Here is a 25,489-nt window from a genome sequence, read left to right on the forward strand (position 1 = left end):
TGCATTAAAAGAAAATGAAGATGTAATAAGATCATAAACTAGGTTATCACAAGGAAATTAACAGGAAAAAAGGTGTGTTTCACGGAATACCATTAAAATGACGGAAAGTAAATTTCCGGTTAATGTTCGCCAAAGCGTAAAGTACGTAATTATGACGGCGTTGCTGTTTCATTTCTGGCCTAAAGAAAAATACCTAGCCTTTTACGAAAAAAAAATGTAGGGACCATGAAATTATTCACCGCTTTCATTATAGACCTATTATTTTTTTATCAATATTACGAATCAAAAACTGTCATATTATATAATTTTAACTACTACATGGACGAATGAAATCAAGCTAACCTAACCTAACCAAAGCTAACTTAACCTAACCAAAGCTAACCTAACCTAACCAAAGCTAACCTAACCTAACCTAACCTAACCTAACCTAACCAAAGCTAGCCTAACCTAACCAAAGCTAATCTAACCTAACCAAAGCTAACCTAAGCTAAGCTAAGCTAAGCTAAGCTAACCTAACCGAAGCTAACCTAAGCTAATCTAACCTAACATAACCTTCGTAAATGCAAGGCCTGTAACCGGAGCAAGAAGGGATCTCAATCATTTAATCTGCAATGTACACGCAAAAATAAATTCAAGTAAGGATCACGTCCCGAGCCTCTCCTCTAAGGCACTCGTCATAATTTACTCGCAATATTTACGCAAATACACATTGTCGCTAACAGTGGCGCTATCTCTCAATAATGTTCAGAACGAAGGAGGTAGACAGAGAGAGAAAAAAATTTCTCCCGCCAACTACGCCACACACCAATGTCATGTTCTTATGTTGGTGACATTGTGTATTTACTTAAATTTGGTGATAAACGTAACGGCACGGTTCAAAGCGACCGTGCTAATTCTCCAGTATAGCGGTTAAAGTGCTTTGTACAGATTTTGTTTTCCAATTTTTAACTAATAATTACATCATTTTACGCACTTGTCACAAAAATTGTTACAAATCATACGACTTTAGAAACTTGATTCTTGTTATAATTCTATTTTCACACGCCACACTTGATTGTACTAGGAAAACTTGTCTTTGCCGATAGAGTATTACGAAGTAAAATGCTCGTAAAGATTATAACACATTCAGGAATTTATAATTTTAAAATTCCAATGACTGTATACTGTACCCCCGTGCTGTGTTTTCTGAGGATATGTTCATTCAATGAATGCTATTTTCAGTTAGTGACAACTATTGGAGTTTGTTTATTCCTCGTGAGGCTGTCCCACTCATCACTAGTGTCTTCGGCATCTGAAGAGCTGTCTGAAGACATTCTGTTCCATAGAAGAGCTGCACTTATTGCTAGTAAAACACTTATCCTCTCTCGAAGTCTTCACATCGTTGTGGATTCATCACCAGGTTCAAGAGACACCTTTCCATTGCTTTTCAAGCAGTGCCGAAAGCCCATATTTAATCAAATAACGAACACAATAAATTCGTTTTCTTACGTCATAATCGCGCACAACACGACTGCAATGTTACATTTAGTGAAGAAGATGGACTTGACGGGAACTCGTGTTGTAATGATGGTCAGGAAAGATCTGGATGTCGTACAAATGTCGGATAGCTTAACAATATTCACTGACGTCGTCATGGTCATTGTTGCCAACCTCACTTCAACATACAGAATGGATTATCTGTCAGTTGGGTTCAGTCGTGTGCTGAGAACGAGAGATCTGACGAAACAGCCGAAGCCGGTTCCTGACCTCAGAGGAAGATTGCTTCGAGGTATCACGTTTCACATCCCGCCGCTGGTATTCGCCACAAATGTTACTGCAAGAAATATTTCATCCCACAGCGGTAAGCTTTTAAATTATACTTAACTATTAAATCTATTTACCCATACAATGGTCAATAATTTACTTTATTTATAATTATTCTGATAATGATGGTGACGTTGTTGCTGGTTATGTTGATGATGTTTGAGGCCAGGAAGTTCATATAAAATCATATTTTTATATCGGATCAAAGTAATGTTAATATACAGGGTGAGTCAGACTCTGAGAAGCAATAGATCTCGCATTGAGGATAATTTTTTTCATGAAACAATCCATGTTCTCTGACGCGTCGTTTAGGAGCCACGTGACATCTAAGAAAACACAGTTTTAGTTATATTTACAGCAAATACCTTACTTTAATAATACCAGACAGCTAGCAGTTCTGCGCGCGAACGACGCTGGTGCTGCTACCCCGGCGGCCGGTGTGGAGATGCTAGCGAAACAAACTGTAATCAACTTCAATGTATATTGTTGCTGGGCTAGTTAATAGTTTTATTAATTAGTGCTGTGTTAAAATGTCAGGATGTATATTGTGTGCTGTTTATAATTGCTACAATTACAGCATTACAAATTGCTCCAAATCGTACTTTCGATTTCCTAGAGTTCATAAAACGTGAGTCAACAAAATTCTTTATTAGGCCTAATGCCTTTGCCTCTGTAGAACAATAAAAATTAGCTTTTATATTTAGGCCTAATAAATGAATGGAAGTTAAAATATATTGGAAATTTTAAGGTTTTAGCAAATTAAGTTTTATTGTTGTCCACATGCCTTTACTAATTATCAGATTACTACCATTTTTATCTTTGCAGTTGTCACCAATGGGTATATAAAGCATTATTGTAAATTCATTCTTAATGTCGGAATTAATTTTGTCTCACTAAAGCAAAGAAAAAATATGCAACAATTAATTTCGGAAAATAATATGAAGCATGCAATATTTCTTATAATATGTAGCTTTGATATAAAATAATGTTACATTAAATACTGTACTATTCAATTAATATATGTATTTGTGAACGTAATTCCACACCGCTCCGCTAGATGTCAAGTTCGCGATATTTCGCACTCATATCAATGCTGCTAGTATACAGCTGTCCGGTATTATTATAGTAAGGCATTTGTTTACAGTTATGAAATGAATTATTCATTTATTTCTTCAAGTAGTGTTGTGAACAGGTTAAAGAAGGTGTTCGAAGTGGCTACCATAAACCTGGGTGTCTATAAAGCCGCTATCTATTTTCGGCGCTTTTTAACTTACATGTTTCATATTGTAGATTATAATCAAGAATGATTAAAGAAGAACGTATCCTGATCGTGACACTTCGTATCCAAGAACAACGTGTAGTGTTATCCGAGAGAGATTTCAGCGACGTTTCAACAAACGAAGACCTACCAACAAAGCTATAAGTGAGCTGTCCAGTAAATTTTATGCAACGGTATCTGTTCTTGATGCGACAAAAAAATGGGCGTCCCAGTACACCGGATCAAAGTGTTGCATTGACATGTGAACTGTTTGAAGAGGAACCAACCATAAGTTATCACTTTGCAGAACAACCGATAGACTACAGATTCCTAGATGAACTATCTACAAGATCTTCAAAACAAGATTAGGGAAGAAAGCCTATCACATTCAGACTCTGCATGATATTCTTGAAGAAAATTACCCAATACTAACAGCTATGTGTACAGAATTAGTTGACCAGATTGGAGATGAACGTTTGATGGAACACATTCTGTTAAGTGATGAGGCTACCTTCAACACTTGTGGAAAGATCAATTGACATAACTGTCGCGTCTGGGCCACTGAAAAGCTACAGGAATTTGTTACATGGGAAAGGGATTCGCCAAAGGATATGTGGCTGGAATGACACGGTCACAAGTGTATGACCTTTTTTTCTTTGTGGAAAAAACAGTGATTGGAACTATTTACCTTGATATGCTTCAGCAATTTCTAGAGCCTCAGGTGCTTCAAGATGGTATCATTAATTATGTCGTGTTTCAACATGACGGAGCGCCATGCCACTATGCAGCCATTATCCAAAACTACCTCAATGATCAGTTTCCAAATCGCTGGAATGGACGGAGTGGTAACAGACCACGGGCACCAAAATCGCCGGATTTAACTCCGTTAGAGTTCTTTGCCTGGGGCTTTGTAAAATCCAAAGTGTATCGAACAAAAGTCGATAATGTGGTGGTGTTGAGAGATTGTATTCGGCAAGCATTTGCATAAATTACTTCACGGATGATGGAAAATGTTTTCCGTTAAGCAGCTTTGCGATTTGAGCTATGCAGAGATACAGATGGTGCTCATTAATTAAGTTTTATACTTCTTTATGGTCATGAGAAGAAGTAGCTGCTTTAGGTTTACCATAAAATACCTCTATAAGGAGATAAGATAGTATTTCAAATAATTGATTAAATGGCGATCTTACTCGTGTTAATTGTGTAAGCATGTGCGGCTTACAGCTGTTTCGGTGCTTCTTCACACCATCCTCAGAGCCTACTAGATCTTGACGTCATCTCGAACTTCGCTGCCTGTTGTGTGGGTGCGTTCGATTGTTGAAAAGTGTTGAAATGTGGTGTCAAATAGTGTGTGTGTTCTGAAATTGATCTGTGTGTTGAAAATTTGATCAGGGTGTGTTTTAGTGTGTCTGTATATTTCATATTGTTCTAGTGTGTTGAGTTTTTGGTTTTTGGATTGTATGTGTAGGATTTCCATGTCTGTATTTATGTTATTGTATGTGTGGTTAGCATTAGTTATGTGTTCGACATATCAGAACACACACACTATTTGACACCACATTTCAACACTTTTCAACAATTGAACGCACCCACACAACAGGCAGAAAAGTTCGAGATGACGCCGAGATCTAGTAGGCTATGAGGATAGTGTGAAGAAGCACCGAAACAGCTGTAAGCCGCACATGCTTACACAATTAACACGAGTAAGATCGCCATTTAATCAATTATTTATATTCAAGTGTTAAAAGTAGTGTACGAAAGATTCAACGTGGATAGTATTTCATTTCATTTTCTGGTTATATCCAAAAATAGATGTGACTTTATAGACATCCTGGACAGCGTTTTTATTTTATTCATTCCCAAACGGATCACCCCGTACTTTCACAGAACAAAATTACTCATAAATTACACATTCGTCATGTTCAGGTTTTCAGTAGACGCATAAGAACAATAATTCGTGTTGAAACAATAGGGGAGCATTTTGGAATTAAATGATTTAGTTCATTGTGCTTCGCAATCACGTAAATTAGTTCATAGTTTGGAGTAAATGAATGAACACTGACCTGTAAAAATTCTCCATTTAGTTTTCAATCTCAAATGGATTAGTCCGCTGTATTTTACAGACATAAAACAATGCATTGATCCAAGCCATTAGCCCTGAGTAATTTATTACAACCGCCTGTCATGCTTTAACAAGAAGCAATGTATAGCCGTACGAAATGATGCGTCAGGATGAAAAATATGACCAACAAGGCTGTAGTTGTATTTAAGCAAACGTCGTGTTTCCAGCCTATGTAATGATTGTTATTTTAAAGAATATACTGACACATTCGCGTGATATTTCATTCTGTTTATTTGATGCCATTATCAATATTGAATTTCAGCGTGTAGCGTTACAAATTCTGCGACCTCGAGCCGATACCCAAGATATCCTTTCCATTGCAACTGAATACGTTACCCGGCGTAGCTCAGTTGGTAAATGCGTTTGCTTGTTGATTCGGGACTGAGCAAGGCGGGGTTTAATTTCTTCTTAGGCTGATTACATCGTTAGGTTTTGACGTGAATACGTCTATAAATTCGGTCCAGTACTAGGATGTCATTACAAAAAGTCGACCGACACATTTTCAAGCCAGTTTTGTCGCGCCTATAATTTCTAACTGTACAACATATTCCAGTGAAGTAAATAGCGATCTTGAAATATCGGTAGTTTTTATTGAACTGAGATTTCCACGAAAATCTTTTGGACTTTCTCTTTCCATAGAATGTAATATAATATAATGTTTATTTTAGTATTCAGTCTAAATTACTTATCATAGTTTAAAACATCAACAACACTTACAAATGTAAATATTCATTGAATGTTATAGACGACTTATATATTACAGAATGGATTCCACCAACGAATGGATTATCCTCTCACTCCAAGTATACAACTAACAGAAAATCATTGATGTTGGCTTATTATGAAGCTTAATAAGAACCATGTGATTTTACTACGTTATTTTAATAATCACACTATCATGAATTAAGTAAGAAATATATGATAACAACATTTTAGTCACTATCAATTTTATTACAAATATAATTTTATTTTAATATCTAGAATATTGTACGAAATGGAAATATAAGAATTGGAGATTTATCCTTCGAAGAGGTGGAAAAATTCAGATATCTTGGAGCAACAGTAACAAATGTAAATGACACTCGGGAGGAAATTAAACGCAGAATAAATAGCCTATTGGAAATGCGTGTTATTATTCGGTTGAGAAGCTTTTGTCATCTAGTCTGCTGTCAAAAAATCTTAAAGTTAGAATTTATAAAACAGTTATATTACCGGTTGTTCTGTATGGCTGTGAAACTTGGACTCTCACTTTGAGAGAGGAACAGAGATTAAGGGTGTTTGAGAATAAGGCGCTTAGGAAAATATTTGGGGCTAAGAGGGATGAAGTTACAGGAGAATGGAGAAAGTTACACAACGCAGAACTGCACGCATTGTATTCTTCACCTGACATAATTAGGAACATTAAATCCAGACGTTTGAGATGGGCTAGGCATGTAGCATGTATGGGCGAATCCAGAAATGCATATAGAGTGTTAATTGGGAGGCCAGAGGGGAAAAGACCTTTGGGAAGGCCGAGACGTAGATGGGAAGATAATATTAATATGGATTTGAGGGAGGTGGGATATGATGGTAGGGACTGGATTAATCTTGCTCAGGATAGGGACCAATGGCGGGTTTATGTGAGGGTGGCAATGAACCTCCGGATTCCTTAAAAGCCAGTAAGTAAGTAAGTAAGTAAGTAAGTAAGTAAGTAAGTAAGTAAGTAAATAAGTAAGTAAGTATTATATTACAGTGTGTAGTGACTATCGGAAAATTACTATTACCATGCTTACTAAGATTTCCAGAGAATTCCAAATAGGACACTATTTTTTTGAAAACTAATTAAATCCTAGCTCCCAATTATCCAAATATAAACTTCGAAAATTTGAATTAAATATACATTTTAACATTAGTTTAAATAGAAATTTGAATATGAATAAGCATTATCCAATAATTCGAAATACCATAACGTTGAATTAATCAATCTGTATATTATTTGATTTTTGGTTATTAAAAATATGATTCGAGTTTTCTTTCTAAATAAAATATCACTTATTCACGTACAAGTAGATTACGCAACACTCGACAGATGGCAACACGTGTACCCTTCGGCATGTGCAGCATCTAGCGGAGACTTCTGAACTTCATGTTACGCTAAAAATGTCACACTCGTATTTGCACATCAACTGTACCTCGAACAAAAACCTATTCGTGTTAAATGTTTTTGTAGATGTAATACCCGAACTTTACCACTGATTATGTGTCTTGAGCCGCTGCCGATGTGCCGACGGGCGTGGAGGTGCTGCTGTTCCTGGAGCTGGCGCGCCGCCTGGGCTTCTCGTGGCGCCTGGACGTGTTCCCAGAGCACAGCCTCTGGTGGGAGCGCAGCAACGACTCCGACTTCGGGGGCGTGGCCCTGACGCTGGCCTCCGGCCGGGCGGACGTGGCGTTCGGCTCCCTGTGGGTCGCCCTCAACCACGAGGACGCCGTCGACTTCAGCGTGCCCTGGACCCTGCAGTGCACCACCTTCCTTGTGCCCCACACTCTGCCCGCCTTCGCCCTGTTCCGCAGGCTGACGACGCCCTTTCAGGGCCTCGTGTGGTGGACTCTGCTTATCGTGGTTGTCGTCACAGCCCTTACCGTATGTGCCCTTTTCTATTGCCGACAGCGGTGTATGGTGCGTGACAGTGGCCGTCGAGTTCAACACTTCCACACAGGTGATCCTCTGTAGAGATCATGTATTACCACAGTTTAGTATATACAGCCACGAAGCTCAATACATAGTAAATATGCATCCATCCGTGGTAAGAATAAACATGAGTACAGTATATAGTATATACTGGACTTTTTTTTAGTATATACTCTTGTTAGTAAGAATAAAAACATTTGAGTACCTACTCATTTTTTATTACATACTCATAACATGGAAGCATAGTAGAATATACTCAAGTGTCGATCTTGTACAGAATATATACTCACGCTTGATAAGAATAAAAGCTAGTATATTCTCATATTTATAAGTTCGTTCTCATGTTATTCTGAGTATGGTTTGTAGCAGGCTCAATTCTGGATATCTGTTGATTTGTGTTCAGTTTAAAGTTAAATAAAAAAAGACAGAATTTATGAACGATGTAGTATCTCATGGAAAAATATAGAAAAAGCCGTGAACTTCAGAAGCCTTTAATGCTTCACAAAAGTGAATGTGAAAAAGGTTAAACACGTATTTTTTATTCATAAAAAACATAACCTATAAAAATATGAATGGCTATCAAATTATAAGGTTAGATTGTATTGTCAAATATAATTAAAAATTACAGTTTATTTTGTAAAATTTGAATTGCAAAATGCAATTACTTGTAACTTTAAATTATATATATATATATATATATATATATATATATATATATATATATAACTCTCCATAATAAGAAATAGAATTAGCATAACTAGAATTCTAGAAATGGATTGTAATTTCTATCCAACATCCCGTAATGACGATTTCCCAGTACTATTTTCTTGTTTCCTGTTTATTAACGTCACTTATCTGATTCACACTCTCTTTCATGTTTATTTATTTATTCATTTATTTATTTACTTATTTATTTTTTATTTAATTTATTTATTTTATTATTTAATTTATTTATTTACTTATTTATTTATGTATTTATTTATTTATAAAAAGCAAAACACAAACCACTACAGCATGCGGATAGACTGTGAAAGTCTATAAAAAAAACTGAGCATCACGGTGCAATGTGGTCAAAGAGGATAGGTAACACGAGTACATACTAACTTTTAAACGATCAAGAAAACAGTAGAGATGAATATAATATATTCGCGTTAGGTAGAATGTCTTTATTCTTACGAATATGAGTATGTTCTAGTGGTTATGAGTATATAATCACAGGAAGTGCTCATACTCAAAAGTATAAACCTTGAGAAAGTACTTAAGCTTTATTCTTACTACCCCATAGGTAGTTGTTAACCACTAGGATCGCTAATATCGCCTCATTACAGACAATGCGAAATAGTACCGTCACAGTCTATTGTTCCTAGCACCCGCACAACTCAAGCTTCGTGACTGTATATACTAGACTGTGGTACTACTCTAAGTGCCTCATTCTTTCCATTTAATGTTCTTCTGAGTTCATTGCTATTTTTCCTTTCTTTACACTTGATTTTCTTTTGCCTTTCACTTATTCCCTTATTCTAATTTTTTATTAATGATTATTATCCTACCTTTCCAGGCTTTTCTATCACTTCCTTTTTATTTTTGCTCTTCCTTTTGCTTTCTTTCTTTTTATTTCTTTCATTCTCCTTTTATTTATTTTCTCTTTTATTTCTATCCTTTTTCCGTTGTCATTCCTTCCTTTCCCTTCCTTTTAGGACTAATTTTTCTTTTTTAAATTTATTATATTTTATTTAATTTTTTTCTTTTGTTTGCCTCTTTCTTCTTTCCTAATTTCCTCTGATTCGAATATCTTCTTCGATTTATTTCATTTTCTTGTCCTTTGTATTTATTTTTCCTCTTTTCTTTTTAACTCTTTCTCTTTTCTTCTTCATTTTCTCACAGCCTGTTATTTCTTTCTTTCGTAAGCATCTTTATATCTCAACTTCCTTCTTTTCTGTTTTCATTCTTTTTACCGTTTCCTTCTAAAATTAATTATGTTCTTTAATTTTTCTACTTTCCCCTCTCCTTTTTTATTTATTACTTTTCCATTACGTTTTTCATTTTTTACTTAACAACTTTTCTGCCTCCATCGTTTTTCTTTACAGCCTTCTTTCTCTTCGATGTCTGAATTCTTTTCTTCTATTTTGTTTGTTCTCCATCCTTGTGTCCCCAATTTTTCTCTACCCTCTTCTTACCGCGTGTTTTCAGTCCTTTATTCTCCTCTTCTTTTTTGCTTTCGTTCGTACTTCTCTTCTCTTCTCTTCTCTTCTCTTCTCTTCTCTTCTCTTCTCTTCTCTTCTCTTCTCCACTTAAATTCCTTCATTCTTACTTTCCTTTATGTAGTGAATTCTTCACGTTCTCTGTTACGCTCCCTCTACTCTCGCCTCGCCGTCTGTCCAGGTGAACACCAGTCCCTCCTGCGAGCGCTGTACCACCACACGCCTTGGTGGCTGCGTTGGCTCTGGTTCATGTTCTGGCTGGTGGTGACGACAGCCTACTCCAGCAGTTTGGTGTCGCACCTCACCGCGCCGGCCCCTGGAGCACCCCTAGATTCTATCCAAGACCTCGTCGGCGCCCAAATATTTTGGGGGTATGGCTTCCAACTGCCCATGGAGCAACTTTTCGACCTACAGGTAATAGCTCTTCACGACGACGATCGCAGTAAGGAAGTAGTGGATGGGAGGAACAGTACTCATATTCTCGTGTCCTTCTAAAGATTTTTGAACCAGATTAGGATAGCTGTGTTAGCTGCAAGTCAGTTGGCCACTTGTCTGAATCCGGGATTCAGTTGTTTTTTTTTATTTACAAAAGTTTAATTTAATTTTTATATAACTCTACAAAATTGAATAGAACAAATACAGAGTGGGCAAAAAGTCTCACTACACCTGTTTATTCTTCCTGCAAAGCAAATCTGTACTTACAAAATGTGTCGGTGATATATCACAGTCTACTATATACAGTCACGAAGCTTGAGTTTTGAGGATGCTAGAAACAATAGACTGTGACGGTTCTATTTTGCATTGCCTGTAATGAGGCGATATTAGCGATCCTAGTGGTGAGCAACTATCTAATGTTAGCATATTTACTACGTATTGAGCTTCGCGACTGTATATACTAGACTGTGCTCATATGACATTGACGGACATATTTCGAGGTGTGATCGTGGCTGAGACATCTGGCGGAATTGAGGGAAACCATAACACACGGGTATTCGTAGCCATTCCAAGAATGCAAGATGGCGAGGCGAATACGAGAGTTTTGAGTGTGGAGGAGAAATTTGAAGGCTTCCGTGTGGTTTCACCTTTGCTCATATAAAACAAATGGCAGGGAATTTTATTAGATACTCTTAAGACCATAATTTCAAAGTTATCTCTAGTGTTAGTCAATCTGTGATTAGGTATATTAAACAAGACTATAATTGTGAAATTCACTCCTCGTACCATATCTGGATGAAAGTTTTGTTGACCTAATAATAATAATAATAATAATAATAATAATAATAATAATAATAATAATAATAATAATAATAATAATTCAAGTATGTAAAGGGCTCTCTCTCTCTTAGAGAGTAAAATTCCATATGTTAAAATGCTATTAAAATATGCAAAGTATGTTGTCTTCAAATGGTAAGGGAGAAAAGCTAGGCTCTCAATAAAAACAGAGTTCTAGACAATTTTCCACAGACATATCATTAAATAGCTTAGATGTATAGATTTGTGTAGTTTAATTGTACAAAATAACTACATCATTAGTCCAAACAAATCTGAAAAGTGATAACCCAAAGACAATAGAATATACAGTAATAGGTCTTGAAACTTTAACTCTTGTAAAACAGTAAAACGTGACATCCAGGAGCGGCCCGTCCATAAGAGCTGCGGAGCTGCAGCACTCCCTGCTTTGACAGGAAAATAAAAATAATATTTATTTTGATTTGTAGGAGAATTGTTACAGCTTTTATGGTAAATTGCTTTAGGCTATATTTCATCTGGCCGGGAATATGTACTATTATCTTACGCATAATCTTTTTGCGCGTCGACTGTATTGGAATTGACACTGCATTCAAAGTCGTCCTGGGATCTGCAGGGTGGTCAGCTCATAGAGAGTGTGTCTTGCATGGTCAGGGGGTAGAGAGGTGAAGGGAAGCAGAGGGAAACTGCCGCTGTTTAAAACCCATATTTTGCTGCAGTGGCTTGCAGAGCCAGACGACAAGGGAAGATCCTTCCTCCCCTCCCACACCGCTATTTTAATGCTACGTCAAATGGATTCTCTATTCTCTTGAAACTTAATGACAAAATTTTTATTTTCTCTTCACATACTTCCTGTTGTAGAATCTTATCGAGTTAATATAACGAAATTAATATTCTCTTTTGCCTTATTATTACGTGTATATCCAGCCTCCAGCAGAACCTAATGATTGTACGAGTAGAATCGTTTTAATATAGCACGTAAAATACGAAAGAGACTTCTTTTCCACTTTTAGAACATTGCTTTGGTGTGACTCTTAGTACCGTAACTTAACCAGTGCAAATGTGCAAGCATGAGTGTGTGTGAATTACAGAATATTAATTTTATTTTTCTCAACTTTCCCTTGCGGAGAAGATTGATGTAATGAAGTGAGATTAAATGGTCGTTCGTTACCCGACTTAAATCGTACTCAAGCTTCATCCAGCCGAATTAGTGCATATATGTAAGGAAGTATAACAATGAAATTTACGCTAAGTATTTGTGGTTATGTGGATGTGAACAAAAAAAAAAATGTATTTTGTTTTCTTTGCCTCCTCTTCGGTGGTGATACTGCATAGACTAGGAGCGGTGTGACAAATTTAGGACATTTGCCCCTAAAAATTAAAAAGCACGAATCTTCGCAATCTCACCTGAAAAATTTTGTTTCATTGGCAATGTTAGGCAAAACTAATATTGCTGCGCAACTAAGTGGAGCGAACAGAACAAACATTCTGAAACATAATCAAGAAATGATAAAAAATAGTGAAATTATTAAAAAAAATATTGATTTTGTGGCCAATATGAACTTCCCCTTAGGGGACATGATGAAAAAACGATTCGAAGAACCCTGGTGTATTTCATGGGTTGCTACAGTTCGTGAGTAATCTAAACGAGCCTCTCAAAAATCATTTGGAACATGCCACTATTTAAAGGTAGTTCTAAAACAATTCAGAATGAACTGGTAGATTGCATGTTGAATGTCTGCCGATTATGGCAAATGATGCCACAGACATCTCCCAACTAAGTCAGGAAGTTTTGATTTTTCGATATGTAGTGAATTTATTTTTGTCCTATACTTATTAGTAATGATATCAAGGAGTGAAATTTGTATGTACCAAAATCTACTGCAGCTCCCCCAATCCACAAGTTCACGAGCCGCCACTGGTGACATCATGATTTTCCCCTAAACTCTTCATTATAGAAGTGCATATTTATAAGGTTTCTAAAGCAAAGTTGGATTCATATTTTGACAGTTTTTAGTGCATACAAATCCTCGATCTACTAACGAATTAATTTACTCATGCGTGCTCTTATTCATTAATTCATAGATCTGTGCGTCGCTTTTGCAGAATCCCTGGCACAGCAAATTCGTCTCACGATTCCAAGTCGAGAGCAGTCCGGAAGAGAAACAGCAGCGCATCGGTCGTCATGACTACGCGGTGCTTGTGAGGAAGCTGGGGGACAGCAACTACGTGATGGGGGCCGAGGTGCTGGACCAGCACAGCCTGGGCTCCCTGCGCCTCATGAAGGGCTGCGTCATCAAGCACTACCTGTGCTTCGGCCTCAAGAAGCGATCCCCCCTCAAGGCCTTCTTCAACGACGTGCTGGGGCAGCTGATGGCGTCGGGCCTGCCCATCTACTGGCAGCGCCGCACCAAGGCCACGGCGCTCTTGTTCGACGCCGACTTGAGGGCTCAGCGAGGCGTTCCCGAGCCGCTGTTGCTGTCCAACTTGCAAGACGCGTTCGCCCTCTTGGCGCTGGGCCATGTGCTCTCCTTGGCAGCCTTCTTCGTCGAGCAGCTCGCTCACACAAGAAGAAAGAAGGGAGTTTGAAATGGTGTGAAATAGGTTGCGTAACATACCGGTACAAATTTCATCCACATCAAATAAATAAATAAATAAATAAATAAATAAATAAATAAATAAATAAATAAATAAATAAATAAATAATGTCTGTTTTTTGTGAACTAGATTGTCATGTAATTTATGTCATAATCTATTATATTTCTTGTAGTATTCTATGAATAAATTATGCTTTGTGACCTTAATCAATATTTAAATCAACTGAAATATTAACCCTTCAGTAGTCGCGGAGCTATTAACTAGACTACAAATATTGAGTAAGCCTGTACTTCTGAAACTTCCAGTACCTTTCTTAGAATTGGTAAGGCAACAATAACCATAATATATTTCAAATCGTAATTCGCATACTTCAGAATATAACGGTTTAAGGGGTGTGGGATGGTTTGGCGCCACTGCTTCATTCATTCATTCGTAGTGTTCTGCCCAAGGGCAGGTCTTTCACTCAAACCCAGCATTCTCCAGTATTTCCTATTTTCTTCCTTCCTCTTTGTCTCCTCATATGATTCATATGTCGTCTATCATCTGATAAAGGTTGATAATTAATTATTGTGTGTTCCAATTTTTACTACCTTTGTTTTTACGTTATAAAGTGTGAAATACAATAGTGTTATTTATGATACAAGTTCATAAAAGAAAACTTTACTAATGTTTATCGTACAATATTTTTTCTACGATAGCAAAAATTTACATAAATAAATATTTTTAGGTTATGAAATCACAATGTCGTGGCCGTCTAAACTCAGAACCATTAATAAATATCTATGAAATGACAGCCTGCTTTATTCACGATCACGAGATCATGGCCGTCTACACCGCAACTAAGCCAGGAGATAATGGGCTAGGGTGTCCAGGTTCTGTCCCTTTCCATTGCATACATCGCCGACTAGCTACATATTGCACTAATCAGACTTCAGATAAAAAGTAAATACGAATGTTAAATTTGTTACATACATATTTGTGTTACGTGTAATATTTACGTCATGGAAGATTGAGATAATGCATTGATTTTTTTGACAGTGCGTAAAGTGATTACCTACTTACTTTTTTTTACGCAATAGTGCTTTAAAGGCTCACTTTACGCACTGATAGCAGTGGATAAAATGTAATTTTACTCTCTATCGTAGAAAAATACATATAATATAGGTACTTGTAGGACGTATTACTAAAAGATATTGTATTCTACCCATAACTAACATGTTTACTTCCGTGGACCTTTATTAGTTATAAGTATAGTCGTGGAATAATATTACAAGTCGTAGTGAGTTGAGAAATTTCTAATAGGTATACAAATGGAATTTTGGTTAAACAGAGATTATTAGCTCATTTATGCTAGTACTGTATACAGTAATTATAACACTAAAAAGAAGTTGAATAAAACGATTTAAATTGAAATTCTTGCCAGGAAGTATATTTCTTAAGAGAATTACTTCTCAATTTATAAAATTTTACTTAATGATCATCCATAATAATTAGGACGCGGTGTGTACATATTTTGAAAGTTCTGTACGGTATTATGGCCATGGTAAATATATTTTTCCATGTTATGGCAGTCACAAATTCTGTATTCTCGATATGGCCAAAGAAGCCAAGCCTCTTACCAACCTGCCATCTGCAGTGCTCCCATACAACTATTCAACCCTGCACGAATCTCTTTGGTTTCTTACATTCTCTGTAGTCTCGGCTTCCTTGATACCAACTACACGGAGCGTGCGCCGTTTGTTTTATTTATATTCTCAGAGGCCGTGACTCTCCAAAAGCCGCTAAAAACGAATGAACACGATAGTGTGACGTCATATTACGGCATGTCGTACAGTGATGGCGGACGGATGCTGCGGAAGGGCACATCGAAGTCACCCAAGAAATCGCGGAAATCGGAGGATCGATCAGCGAGACAGGATTTTCCGTCAGTGCATAAGAGAAACTTGTATTTCGTTTCTTTTCCAGTGATATTTTTATTTGACATTTTGCGTTCCTTGTTATATCAGTTGTTTGTGATATTTAAATATTTGTATGCGACCACATCTAAGTTAGTGCACCGTCCAAAGACAAATTCAACGTGCAAAGTAGAGATTGTTATTCCTGAAAGTGAAAGTGAAGCGCAAGACTACCCCCAAGATATGTCTCAACTTCACCCAAAACATCCCACTGGTCCGGGACCTGGTGACCCACTGTTAGCTAAACAGAAACACCATCACAGAAGGGCGTTTGAATTTATTTCAAAGGCACTAAAGATAGACGAGGAAAATGAAGGTATGCTCTATTTAATTTACATTTAGTTGAAGTTAAACCCTTGCTTAATTTTTCTACCGTTACGTAGAAATAATACGTTGCATTAATCTTTTGTGTATTTTCGACGACATAACCTATGTTCCCATTTGACAGCTGTCATTGTGTACGTCGTGTTTATATCATAACCTAAAGTTACCAAACTAATATTTTGTATCGTTGCTGCTTAGAGAAAATTCCGTTGGGAAATTGAAACATTTCTGTAATAATAAAGCGAATTTTATTATCCTAATTAATTAATTATATTAATATCGTTATAAACTTAACTTGGCATTGTGATAGTGACTTTATTTACCACTTTCTTTTGTAGGGCTTACTAGCCCCCATATAGCTTTCGAACTTGTGTAAAATGGTCAGAATGTAATGCTATTAATTGTGTAGCTAAGTGCATTATTGTATAACCGTAGAATCTGTAATATTTTGTGTTGGAAAATAGCTTGGGATTAATTTTCAAGGGTTCCAGAAGAATGATTTTGGTAATTATTTTCTTCTGTGCCAAATTGAACTTTAGTCAGTAAGGTGGACATCATCAAGGATCAGTGACAAGTTAGGTTTGGTTTGTTCAAGTTTTTGGTATGCCTACCAAAAAACGTATAGGCCTAATGTGCAAGGCGAACCAAAAATCTGAACAAACCATACCTAACCTGTCCGTGATTCTCCATGATGTCCGCTATACTGACCAACGTTAAATTTGGCACAGAAGGAAATTAATTATCATGATTTGTAACAATAGACTGTATCAACATTTAAATAATATTTATTAATTTTGCGCAAAAGAAATATGTAATATCGCTATTTAGGCCTACGCCTATCTCTCCATAGCCTAAATAGTTTCTCATTCAATAAACATAGCGATTTAGGCCTATGTGAAATCTTGGAATTTTATTATTTTTGTTTCATGTCAGTCTATTTTCATAACTCTCACACAAGAATTGAAACTCATTATGCGGTATGTTGACTGATTTAGGCTAATATTTAAAAGTTAACGGTTTTCAGTTTATGAAATGAAGTTAATTAAATCTGTAATCTAATTTTAGGCCTACAGTAGGCCTATATAAGTTATTTAGTTAATAATTAAATTGTTTTCAAGTTAATTTACAAACTAATAGTATAAAAATAGAGACATGGATTCAGCAGCAGATATGTATAATAACCATGACATGAAATAGGCCTATATTTAACTTCATTAATAATTCACATTAAGCTTAGTCCTACTGGAACTGAGTGTTGTCTTAATCTGTGACATGATGTAAACCTACCGTTTGTGCATGTTTTCCTCAGTAGTGTAGCTAAACCATGAACTTACCCTTGATCAGAGGTTTAGTGATTTTCATTTTCTGTTGATAAGAAGAATGATTGAAATTAACGAATCAGTGGTTGAATAGTGAAGTGAAATGTTAGCGTCTATGGGATAGCATTTATAATCTAGCCTATACAATATATTATTCGCACGTTCAGAAGTTTTACTCCACTTTGTTTATAGATTTACAAAACCAGAAGATAGCAAATTTATTGATCTAATTCACGAACTTTTATGCTATTGTTATAGAATTAAATTGGCTTTTAAATTAGTTTTGAGTGTAGAATGGGAATTGACATAAAATAAAGCGAAATTATGCACTTTAACTTTAGGCCTAGGCCTAGCAAGAAACCGTCTAGGCTTAATTATTATAACTAGAACATTTTATTCATAAAATAACTGAATAAATATGAATGAAAACGTTTGTCATTTGCGTAGCGTAAGATTAAGAGTTAATTATGTTCTTATTTTGTATGAAGAATATGTGGACAACAAACGAAACGTCTTGTACTTTAATCCATCAAATGATCAAATTGTGATGTAAATAAATAAATTTCCATTTTCAGTGATCAGTTGATTTGCTGAGAACGATTTTTTAAACAAGTTATGAGCTTGATTGATTTGAATTTTAAATACATAGGTAGGTACATTATAGGCAAAAAAGATGATAATTTTCGTGTACAACAACAAATTCTCGTATTTTGGCAACTAGTAGATATAATTTATACCGGTAGGACTACTATATTTTCGACTGAAACGTATTTCCTTATCGCAGTGAATTGTAAGTCCCTAAAAGGAGATGAATCATGTTGAAGAAGAAATAATAGATTATAAAAGCTTATTTTCTTATGAAATACAATATTTTTATGCTTGGTGTTAATTCAGAAGTTTTTAGTAATAAATACGCCTATATTACCGTACCTATATAAATATTTATCCAACTTTTCATATGGTATTTGACACAATATTCTAACATGAAGTTGTGGTCGCAGGGAAGGTCAAATGGGCCTGTAGAATTTAATTAGCGAAAATGAAAACGTTTTGAGAACATGAATCAATATTGTGAACTGGTGTGAGATTACTGAAATTACGTGAACACTAAATGATTTCGTTCTTTAAAAATAAGTATCTTGCAGCTTGTATGGTGTGATTTATAATTATATTACTGTATCAGAAATGCTCATTCATGATCGGGCTTCTTTTGATTTTAATGTGTTGCAATCTTTAAAATACAGATAATGTAAGCATTTTGGCTACACTACTTTATGCTTTGAATTTAGACGAACTATTGCCGATTCCATTTTACGTACCACTAGTCGTTATCTTTTTGCGCCCGTTGTGTTCTATCCTACGCAGCAATGATGCTGAACGGAGAAGCGTTTTATAGTCTGTTTAATTGGTTGTAATTTTTCGAAGCACATTAGACGTATGTATGTATAATTTGTATCGTTAAAGTTTAATTACTTAGATTTTAGATGCCCAGACGATGTTGTGTTCCCGAATGCAAGTCTAATTAACTAAGATAGGACATTAAAATCAGCCACGCATAAGACGCTCTCATTCCCCAAAGATGTAAATAAAAGAAAAGCCTACATTTCGTGCAGTAGGCCTGCCTCGGAAAGATTAGACTTCTAAGATCATTTGGGTTAACTTTGTACCGGTCAATGTAATTTTGTACCAGTTCCCAATTTTACTAGAAGATTTAATTTCACATTCCCTAAGTGTGATATCTTTGGACTGACAAGCAAACATTCTGATGAGGGCAGATGAAAAAGTTATTATTTTTTACTTTCACCATATTAATATTGTTAAAAGAAGTGCTTAATTATATAAATTTCGTCCACTCGACCGCAGTTACGAGGGCCGTAAAAATAAGTTCCCCAGGGCCCGTTAACAGAAAGAAAACAAAATATCATTGGAAAAATTTATTGGAACAGACACAGCAATTGTTGAGCTATTTTTCAACATATTCCCCACCGGAATTGAGACATTTGTCATATTATTGGATTGACAGAGAGATGCAGATGGGTGTCAAACGCTGGTTCCGATTCCAGATGGCTGACTTCTACGACACAGGGATACAAAAATTGATTCCATGGTATGACAAATGTTCCAATTCCAGTGGGGGATATGTTGATAATTAGCGCAACAATTGCTGTATGTTGTTGTTGTTTTCTAATGCCAAGCGTTTGACAAAGTCATTTGACCTCTTGCACTCCAATATTTTTCAAAGATATTGTCATGGTCAGCCACTGAAGCACAGATTTTGAGGTGTTCTGAATCCATTTCTTGATTTGAGTTGCACAATGGGCAGTTAGGGGACTGATGTTTCAATAAATCTTTCCATGCAATTGTGCTTTTTTTTTTCTGTAAACGGTCCCAGGGAAAATCACTCGTATTTGCGGTTGAGTGGCCAAAATTTGTGTAAGCACCTCTTTTTTACGTTAACATGGTGGAAGAAAAAAAAAACGTTATCAGCCCCCATCAGAATGTTTGCTTGTGAGACTATCCCCATAACCTACGATCTCTATGCTTAGCTTTCTATTATGTCCTGTCCTTGGAGAATATTTAAATATTGCATTCTGTTTATAGTAGCTGGTTTATGAACGATTTTAAACTTTACATTCTAAGTAGCAATTTTATCTTATCGTTACAATTATTGTAATTGTTAATGCTTATCCTTTCGTCTTTAAAATACAATAATAACAGTGACGTACATAATTCTGTGTCTTGTAAATTATAAAATTAATCCGACAGGTCGGCCTGGGTAGTGTAGTCGATATAGCGCTGGTCTTATATGTTCGATTTTCGATTCTGTCCCAGGTCGATGGAATTTTAAATTTTATTTAAGAATTATAAATTTCATTTTAGAAAAAGTGGAGATTTCTATTTTTGTGAATTACAGGTGTATAATCTGTGTAATCAGAATCCTAAATTTTAATTCAGAAAAAATAGATATGTTTGGTCAAAATAGATATGTATGTCATTTTCAAGTATTTCTATCAAAACGGAACTGTCCCCGAAGACGAGCTTTGCTCTTTCGGGGTACTTTCATGTAGCGTTTTTTTTATGTATATCTTGTTATTAAATAAATAAATAAATAATTTAAGTGTGCTTAAATGCGACAGGCTCATGCCAGTAGATTTATTGGCATCTAAAAAACCTCCTGCGGGACAAAATTTCGGCACATTGGCGTCGCTGATATAACCTCGACAGTTGCGGGCGTCATTAAATAAACCATAATTTAATGTTTTAATCCGACAGTGCTGTTTAGGTTCGATTTCACGGCTAATTTGTACCACTGCAGAGTTTGCATAATGATATTGATTCTACAGTATTATAAGAATTTAAATTTGATTATAAATAGGCTAAACATAATTAATTTGTTTATTAAATAACCAGAGACAATTATTACATAAAATTAATATAAAATGTAACTATTAGATCTACTACAGACACACTTTAAGTTTATATGGGTATAGAAGAATTATTTTTTTAATAAGTTCCACATAATTGGCTTATTAGCCTAATGGAATTTCTTTGATCTTGTTTATTCAACTCCTATTCTAATTTTTAAATTCGTCTTGGATTTCCATAATGCGTTGAAATTTTTAGATGGCAAGAGGTCAAAAGGCTTCTCCAGAGAAAAGAGAGTATGCAATGAAGGCAAGGTATTCCAGTGAAACTCTACAACAGGCACTAGATGATATAAACACTGGAAAACTTGGTCAACGAGAAGCTGCACGTTTGTATTCCATCCTAAGACACACACTAGTGAATAAATGAAAATAAATACAGAAATAATTTTGGGAACTAAGATATGTTTTTACCGGGCATTTTGGTGGTCTGTGCTATGATGACTTTGTAATGGTCTCAAAGCCTATAAAGGATCACTGTTCCCTGGTAGGCCTACATTCAATGGCATTGCATTGCATGATCACATCTCCAGATACAAAGTCAGTTGTAAGGTCAAAAAGGGAATGCATTGGATGTGACCTGATCAGTACCGGTAATAAAGAAATTTAATAAGTAGATAGGTAAAAGGGGCACGTATAAACTGATTATGTTAAGACCGTGAAGAATTTGATTAGCGGATTAAAAGTAATTTATATCAATATACCTATATAGAGAATTGAAATTAATATGAAAACACTTATTTGGTATAAAGTTTTTCCAATTAGCCGTGCAACTTTGTACCACAATTTTTATGTCAAATTTCACCTATTTAAAATATGGTTTTTGATGTTTATTATGTCTCAACCCATAACAATAAAGAGTTAATATTAATTTAAATAAATAGTTGTGTGTTCTATTACGTTATCGTGAAATTAAATAAAAATGCATGCTTAAATTTGTTAATATTCTGGCGTGAGAGACGTGGCAACGTGTTCAGCAGGCAGTACTCTGCATAGACTAAGTACAAGTCAGCTGAGTTCAAGCTCCCTGTCCATAGGTCTACTGCAGAGCGGATGACAGTTCAGTACAGGATATTCGATAAACAACTTACAATGTTATTTACAGTTTAGGAATATCATATGTTATTAATTTATGAAGAAAGTCTTAATTCAAGTGAGACAAGAAGGATGTACCATCAACGTTTTCCTCAAAGAAGGTTACTTAATCGGCGGACTTTCGTAGCAGTTTCTCAACGATTATTAGAATCTAGGAATCTCTTACCCCGTTTCGAAAATCACACAACCAGAAATTTGTTTAAAAATGATACTGCTTTACGGAAGCGGAAGAGATTAAAATTTTGCATTAAAAAAAGTGTGTGTGATTTTGTGCGGAAAACCATTATTGTTTACTTTTTAGACGAATAATAAAAAATGGAGCAATATTGTTACATGAAATGTAAATTTACCATAATGTTCTATTAATGAGATTGAAAGTTTGTATTTGCTGTTCGTTTTATACAAACAACAGTATTATCATAGTCCGCTCCTGCATTAGAACAGAGCATCTGTACCCGCTTGAGCTGTACTGTATACTTATAAACCTCCTCCTCCTCATCCAGCAACGTTGCAAAACGTCTAATATTGTAAACTTAAATAATTAGTTAAATATTGCAATTAGAAAAAAAAATTGAAAGAACACTTTTTCTTCCTTATGACATGAATAATCATCAATTAAAATAATGACACTTATACCTGTTACACCCTGTATTTAAACTTAAGGGGTGTAAATTTCAAATTATTGTATAATACAATTTTCTTTTAAACCTCATCATTATTATAGGTCATTCCTTATCTCGTGAAAACAAATGCTTGTATACGTCGTAGCTTATAATAAGAAGCTTATAGTGGGTGTAAGCGAGCTAGCTACTTGCAAGTGGAAGCGTAGCGAGGGAGGGAAGCTTCCCAGTCCACTGCTTCTTTCCCCTTCCGCGCAGGTGGTTTTCATGAATACCGAATGGCCTATAGTATAGTCATATAGTCCACAATAATTTGGTAGGCCTAATGGTTGACTTCAGGTGTAGGTCTACTGATTTTTAAAAGTCAATGGTTTTTTAATAAAGTATTTCACATTTAATGTAACGCTGTTTCGTTAAAGTAATATGAATGCACAGAGATTGGCAAAACTTCAATATTTTCAGGCGCCAACCCTCCCTTCTTTTTATAGCAGCCACCAAATTTTACCCACACATATATTATGCATTGAGAAAACCATTCGAGCTAAGAAGGAGATAACATTTACTAAACTATATTAAACAATATTATAATTAATATATTACACACTCGAACTTCTTCCTACGACCGCTTTTGTTAACATTATGTATTAGTTGTAGCGACATAAAAAATCGAAGTTTTCAACATTTTTTAATTTGACTATTACACTCTTACTACGTCACACTACTTTTGACCAGTAAAACGGTACGAAAGGACGTATTTCAATCAATCATGGCTGCTTATCGCACAATTTTATCGCGTCCCTAGCATTTGTTTAATTTTATCGCGTCCCTAGCATTTATTTCTTTGTTTACCAACATTTGAAACTGCGCTGGTCTGGACGTCAAAAAAAAAATATATATATATATAAAATTACAAACCACTCCAGTCGATGCACAGCAGTTTCAAATATGACTCGCATTGGCATTCAAGAACAAGAATTAATAAAAATCACTGATCATACCTATGCATCTTCTGAAATCCTATTTACAAATAAATGAAGAGCACCATTCGGAAATCCTGAATAAGTTGAATACACCATGTAGACCTAAATCAACGAGTTCCACTTCTATTACGCACACGTCCAATATAACATCAATTGAACCACCAACCACATTCAAATTTGAAAATTGTACATTCAATAATTGTTCCTTTTAAAATTATTCATGTTTATTTTTTATGTCATCGTCGTTAATAAAAACTTTTCTAACACTTGTGTATATTAGTTAGGTTATGTTATAGCTCTGCTATATGATATTATGGATAGTCACGTATCAGAGATTGTTTAATATTAAGATTTACTGAAAATCATCTGTTAAGTGACGTTGATTACTAGGATTCGGATAATTGAAGTGGAATGTTGCATTTGAATAAAAATGAAACTGAATCAACAAAGCCTTCTTGACTAGTAACATTGCCATCGTGTATAATACATCGAGAACTTTTCGACGAGAACGCATTGCTCACTACTGCCATCTAGCATGCATCTAGCGTAATATTTTAATGTTGAGATGGTACAATAATACATTTGAAGACAGTTGTATTTTCGTAAGTCAATTAATATTTTATTGTATTGGAGTACTTCGTTACTTCTAATCTTTATATACTTTCTTCTAATCGTGTAATAGTCAATTAAATCCCACTTGAGTTTTGATTTTCTCTAGATAAATCAAAACGTCTAGTGAGATTACTGTTGATAAATAACTCAGGCGGTACAAAAAATTTTTAGGCGCCTTGGTGTACTGACACCCGGGGTTTGTCTACCCCTGGTAATGCGTACAGCCACACGCATTTTATGGTGCATCTAAACAAAGATATTATACTATGCTGAACATAATTAAAATTTGTACAAAAAAGAACTTGTTTTCACAAAAAAAAAAAAAAAAAAAAAACATAGAATTTGTATGTATCTGAAGTCTGATTAGTGTAATATATAGCTAATAGGCGATGTATGCAATGGAGGGGGGAAAAGGAACTGGCCAACCTACCCCATTATCTCCTGGCCTAGGTGTCTCATAAGTGGTGCCTTGTTGGTGTCACTTATGAGGTTCAGGGCTATCTTCGGACATTTGACTAAACATAGAATTTTAGACTTCAGTGTCTGAATATTTGACGAGGTGAAATACAATGACAAAAAGAAGTAAAGGTACTTAAGCTGTTTTCGTAGCAATGCATACGATCACACACATTTTGATAGTGCATCCAAACAAAGCAATTGATTATAGTATAAAATAATTGCGAGAAATGTAAGTTCTAGTGTCCACACCAAATTATTGATTATACACATTTATTTTCTTTTAGAAATTATACATTATCTTTAGAAACGTTGTTGGAAAAGTTTTACATAGGGAATAACAACTTACAACGAATATACTGGGTATTCAGTTCAAAATGTGTCATGGCTCGCTGTATGCCGTCATGTGGCTAGCCGATGAGCCTAGAAAATTCAATCTTCCTACACTTCCGCAGAGGCGTATTACCTATATGCCAGAGAAGTTGCCTAGCAAGTACGGCGTTCATTCTGAAGAGTACTTACCGATACGTACGGTAACGCCGGTAGTGGGAGGAATGTGAACTGTTTGGAAACATGTACTGAGGTGAGTTTTTTTCTTACTGTCGGGATATGGGGAGAGGGTTAAGGTGATTACTTACGTACAGTATTTGTTGACATTAACTTCGACTGTCAACATGGACACGGAGCATTTGATTTGTATTGTGGAATGTTGCCGTAGGCAACCGATGATAACAAATACCCTGCGTACGACGTTCCCGCGCAAAACACAGTTCGAAAGAGGTTATGGTAGCACACAGACCGTACA

The 25,489-nt window shown here is 35.6% G+C and overlaps 2 protein-coding genes across 5 annotated transcripts in view; both read left to right on the top strand.

Moving 5' to 3' along the window:
- The first annotated feature begins 1,030 nt into the window (after positions 1 to 1,030).
- On the top strand, positions 1,031 to 14,094 carry LOC138704572 (glutamate receptor ionotropic, delta-2-like). The gene is made up of 4 exons (XM_069832614.1): positions 1,031 to 1,840; positions 7,433 to 7,879; positions 10,234 to 10,466; positions 13,407 to 14,094. The coding sequence occupies exons 1-4, from the start codon at positions 1,102 to 1,104 to the stop codon at positions 13,887 to 13,889; spliced, it is 1,902 nt and encodes a 633-aa protein (XP_069688715.1). The 5' UTR covers positions 1,031 to 1,101; the 3' UTR covers positions 13,890 to 14,094.
- Positions 14,095 to 15,701: 1,607 nt separating this feature from the next.
- spas (spastin) overlaps positions 15,702 to 25,489 on the top strand; it is a 614,416-nt gene continuing 604,628 nt past the window's right edge. For 2 of the 4 annotated variants that reach the window (XM_069832617.1, XM_069832619.1), the window contains exon 1: positions 15,702 to 16,169. In XM_069832617.1, coding sequence (XP_069688718.1) covers positions 15,722 to 16,169 — 448 coding nt within the window. In that variant the 5' untranslated portion in view covers positions 15,702 to 15,721. The remainder of the gene's footprint in view (positions 16,170 to 25,489) is intronic. The other 2 variants (XM_069832618.1, XM_069832620.1) reach the window with 1 other exon arrangement.

The sequence above is a fragment of the Periplaneta americana genome, chromosome 8 (assembly GCF_040183065.1).
Source record: "Periplaneta americana isolate PAMFEO1 chromosome 8, P.americana_PAMFEO1_priV1, whole genome shotgun sequence".
Lineage (NCBI taxonomy): Eukaryota > Metazoa > Arthropoda > Insecta > Blattodea > Blattidae > Periplaneta > Periplaneta americana.

Bases quoted from the DNA above. Each gene is read 5' to 3' on its own strand.
- LOC138704572 (XM_069832614.1), top strand. From the start codon at position 1,102: ATGCTCGTAAAGATTATAACACATTCAGGAATTTATAATTTTAAAATT. The intron at 1,841-7,432 runs GTAAGCTTTTAA...ATGTGTCTTGAG, and splicing joins AAATATTTCATCCCACAGCG to CCGCTGCCGATGTGCCGACG. The intron at 7,880-10,233 runs GTGATCCTCTGT...CCGTCTGTCCAG, and splicing joins AGTTCAACACTTCCACACAG to GTGAACACCAGTCCCTCCTG.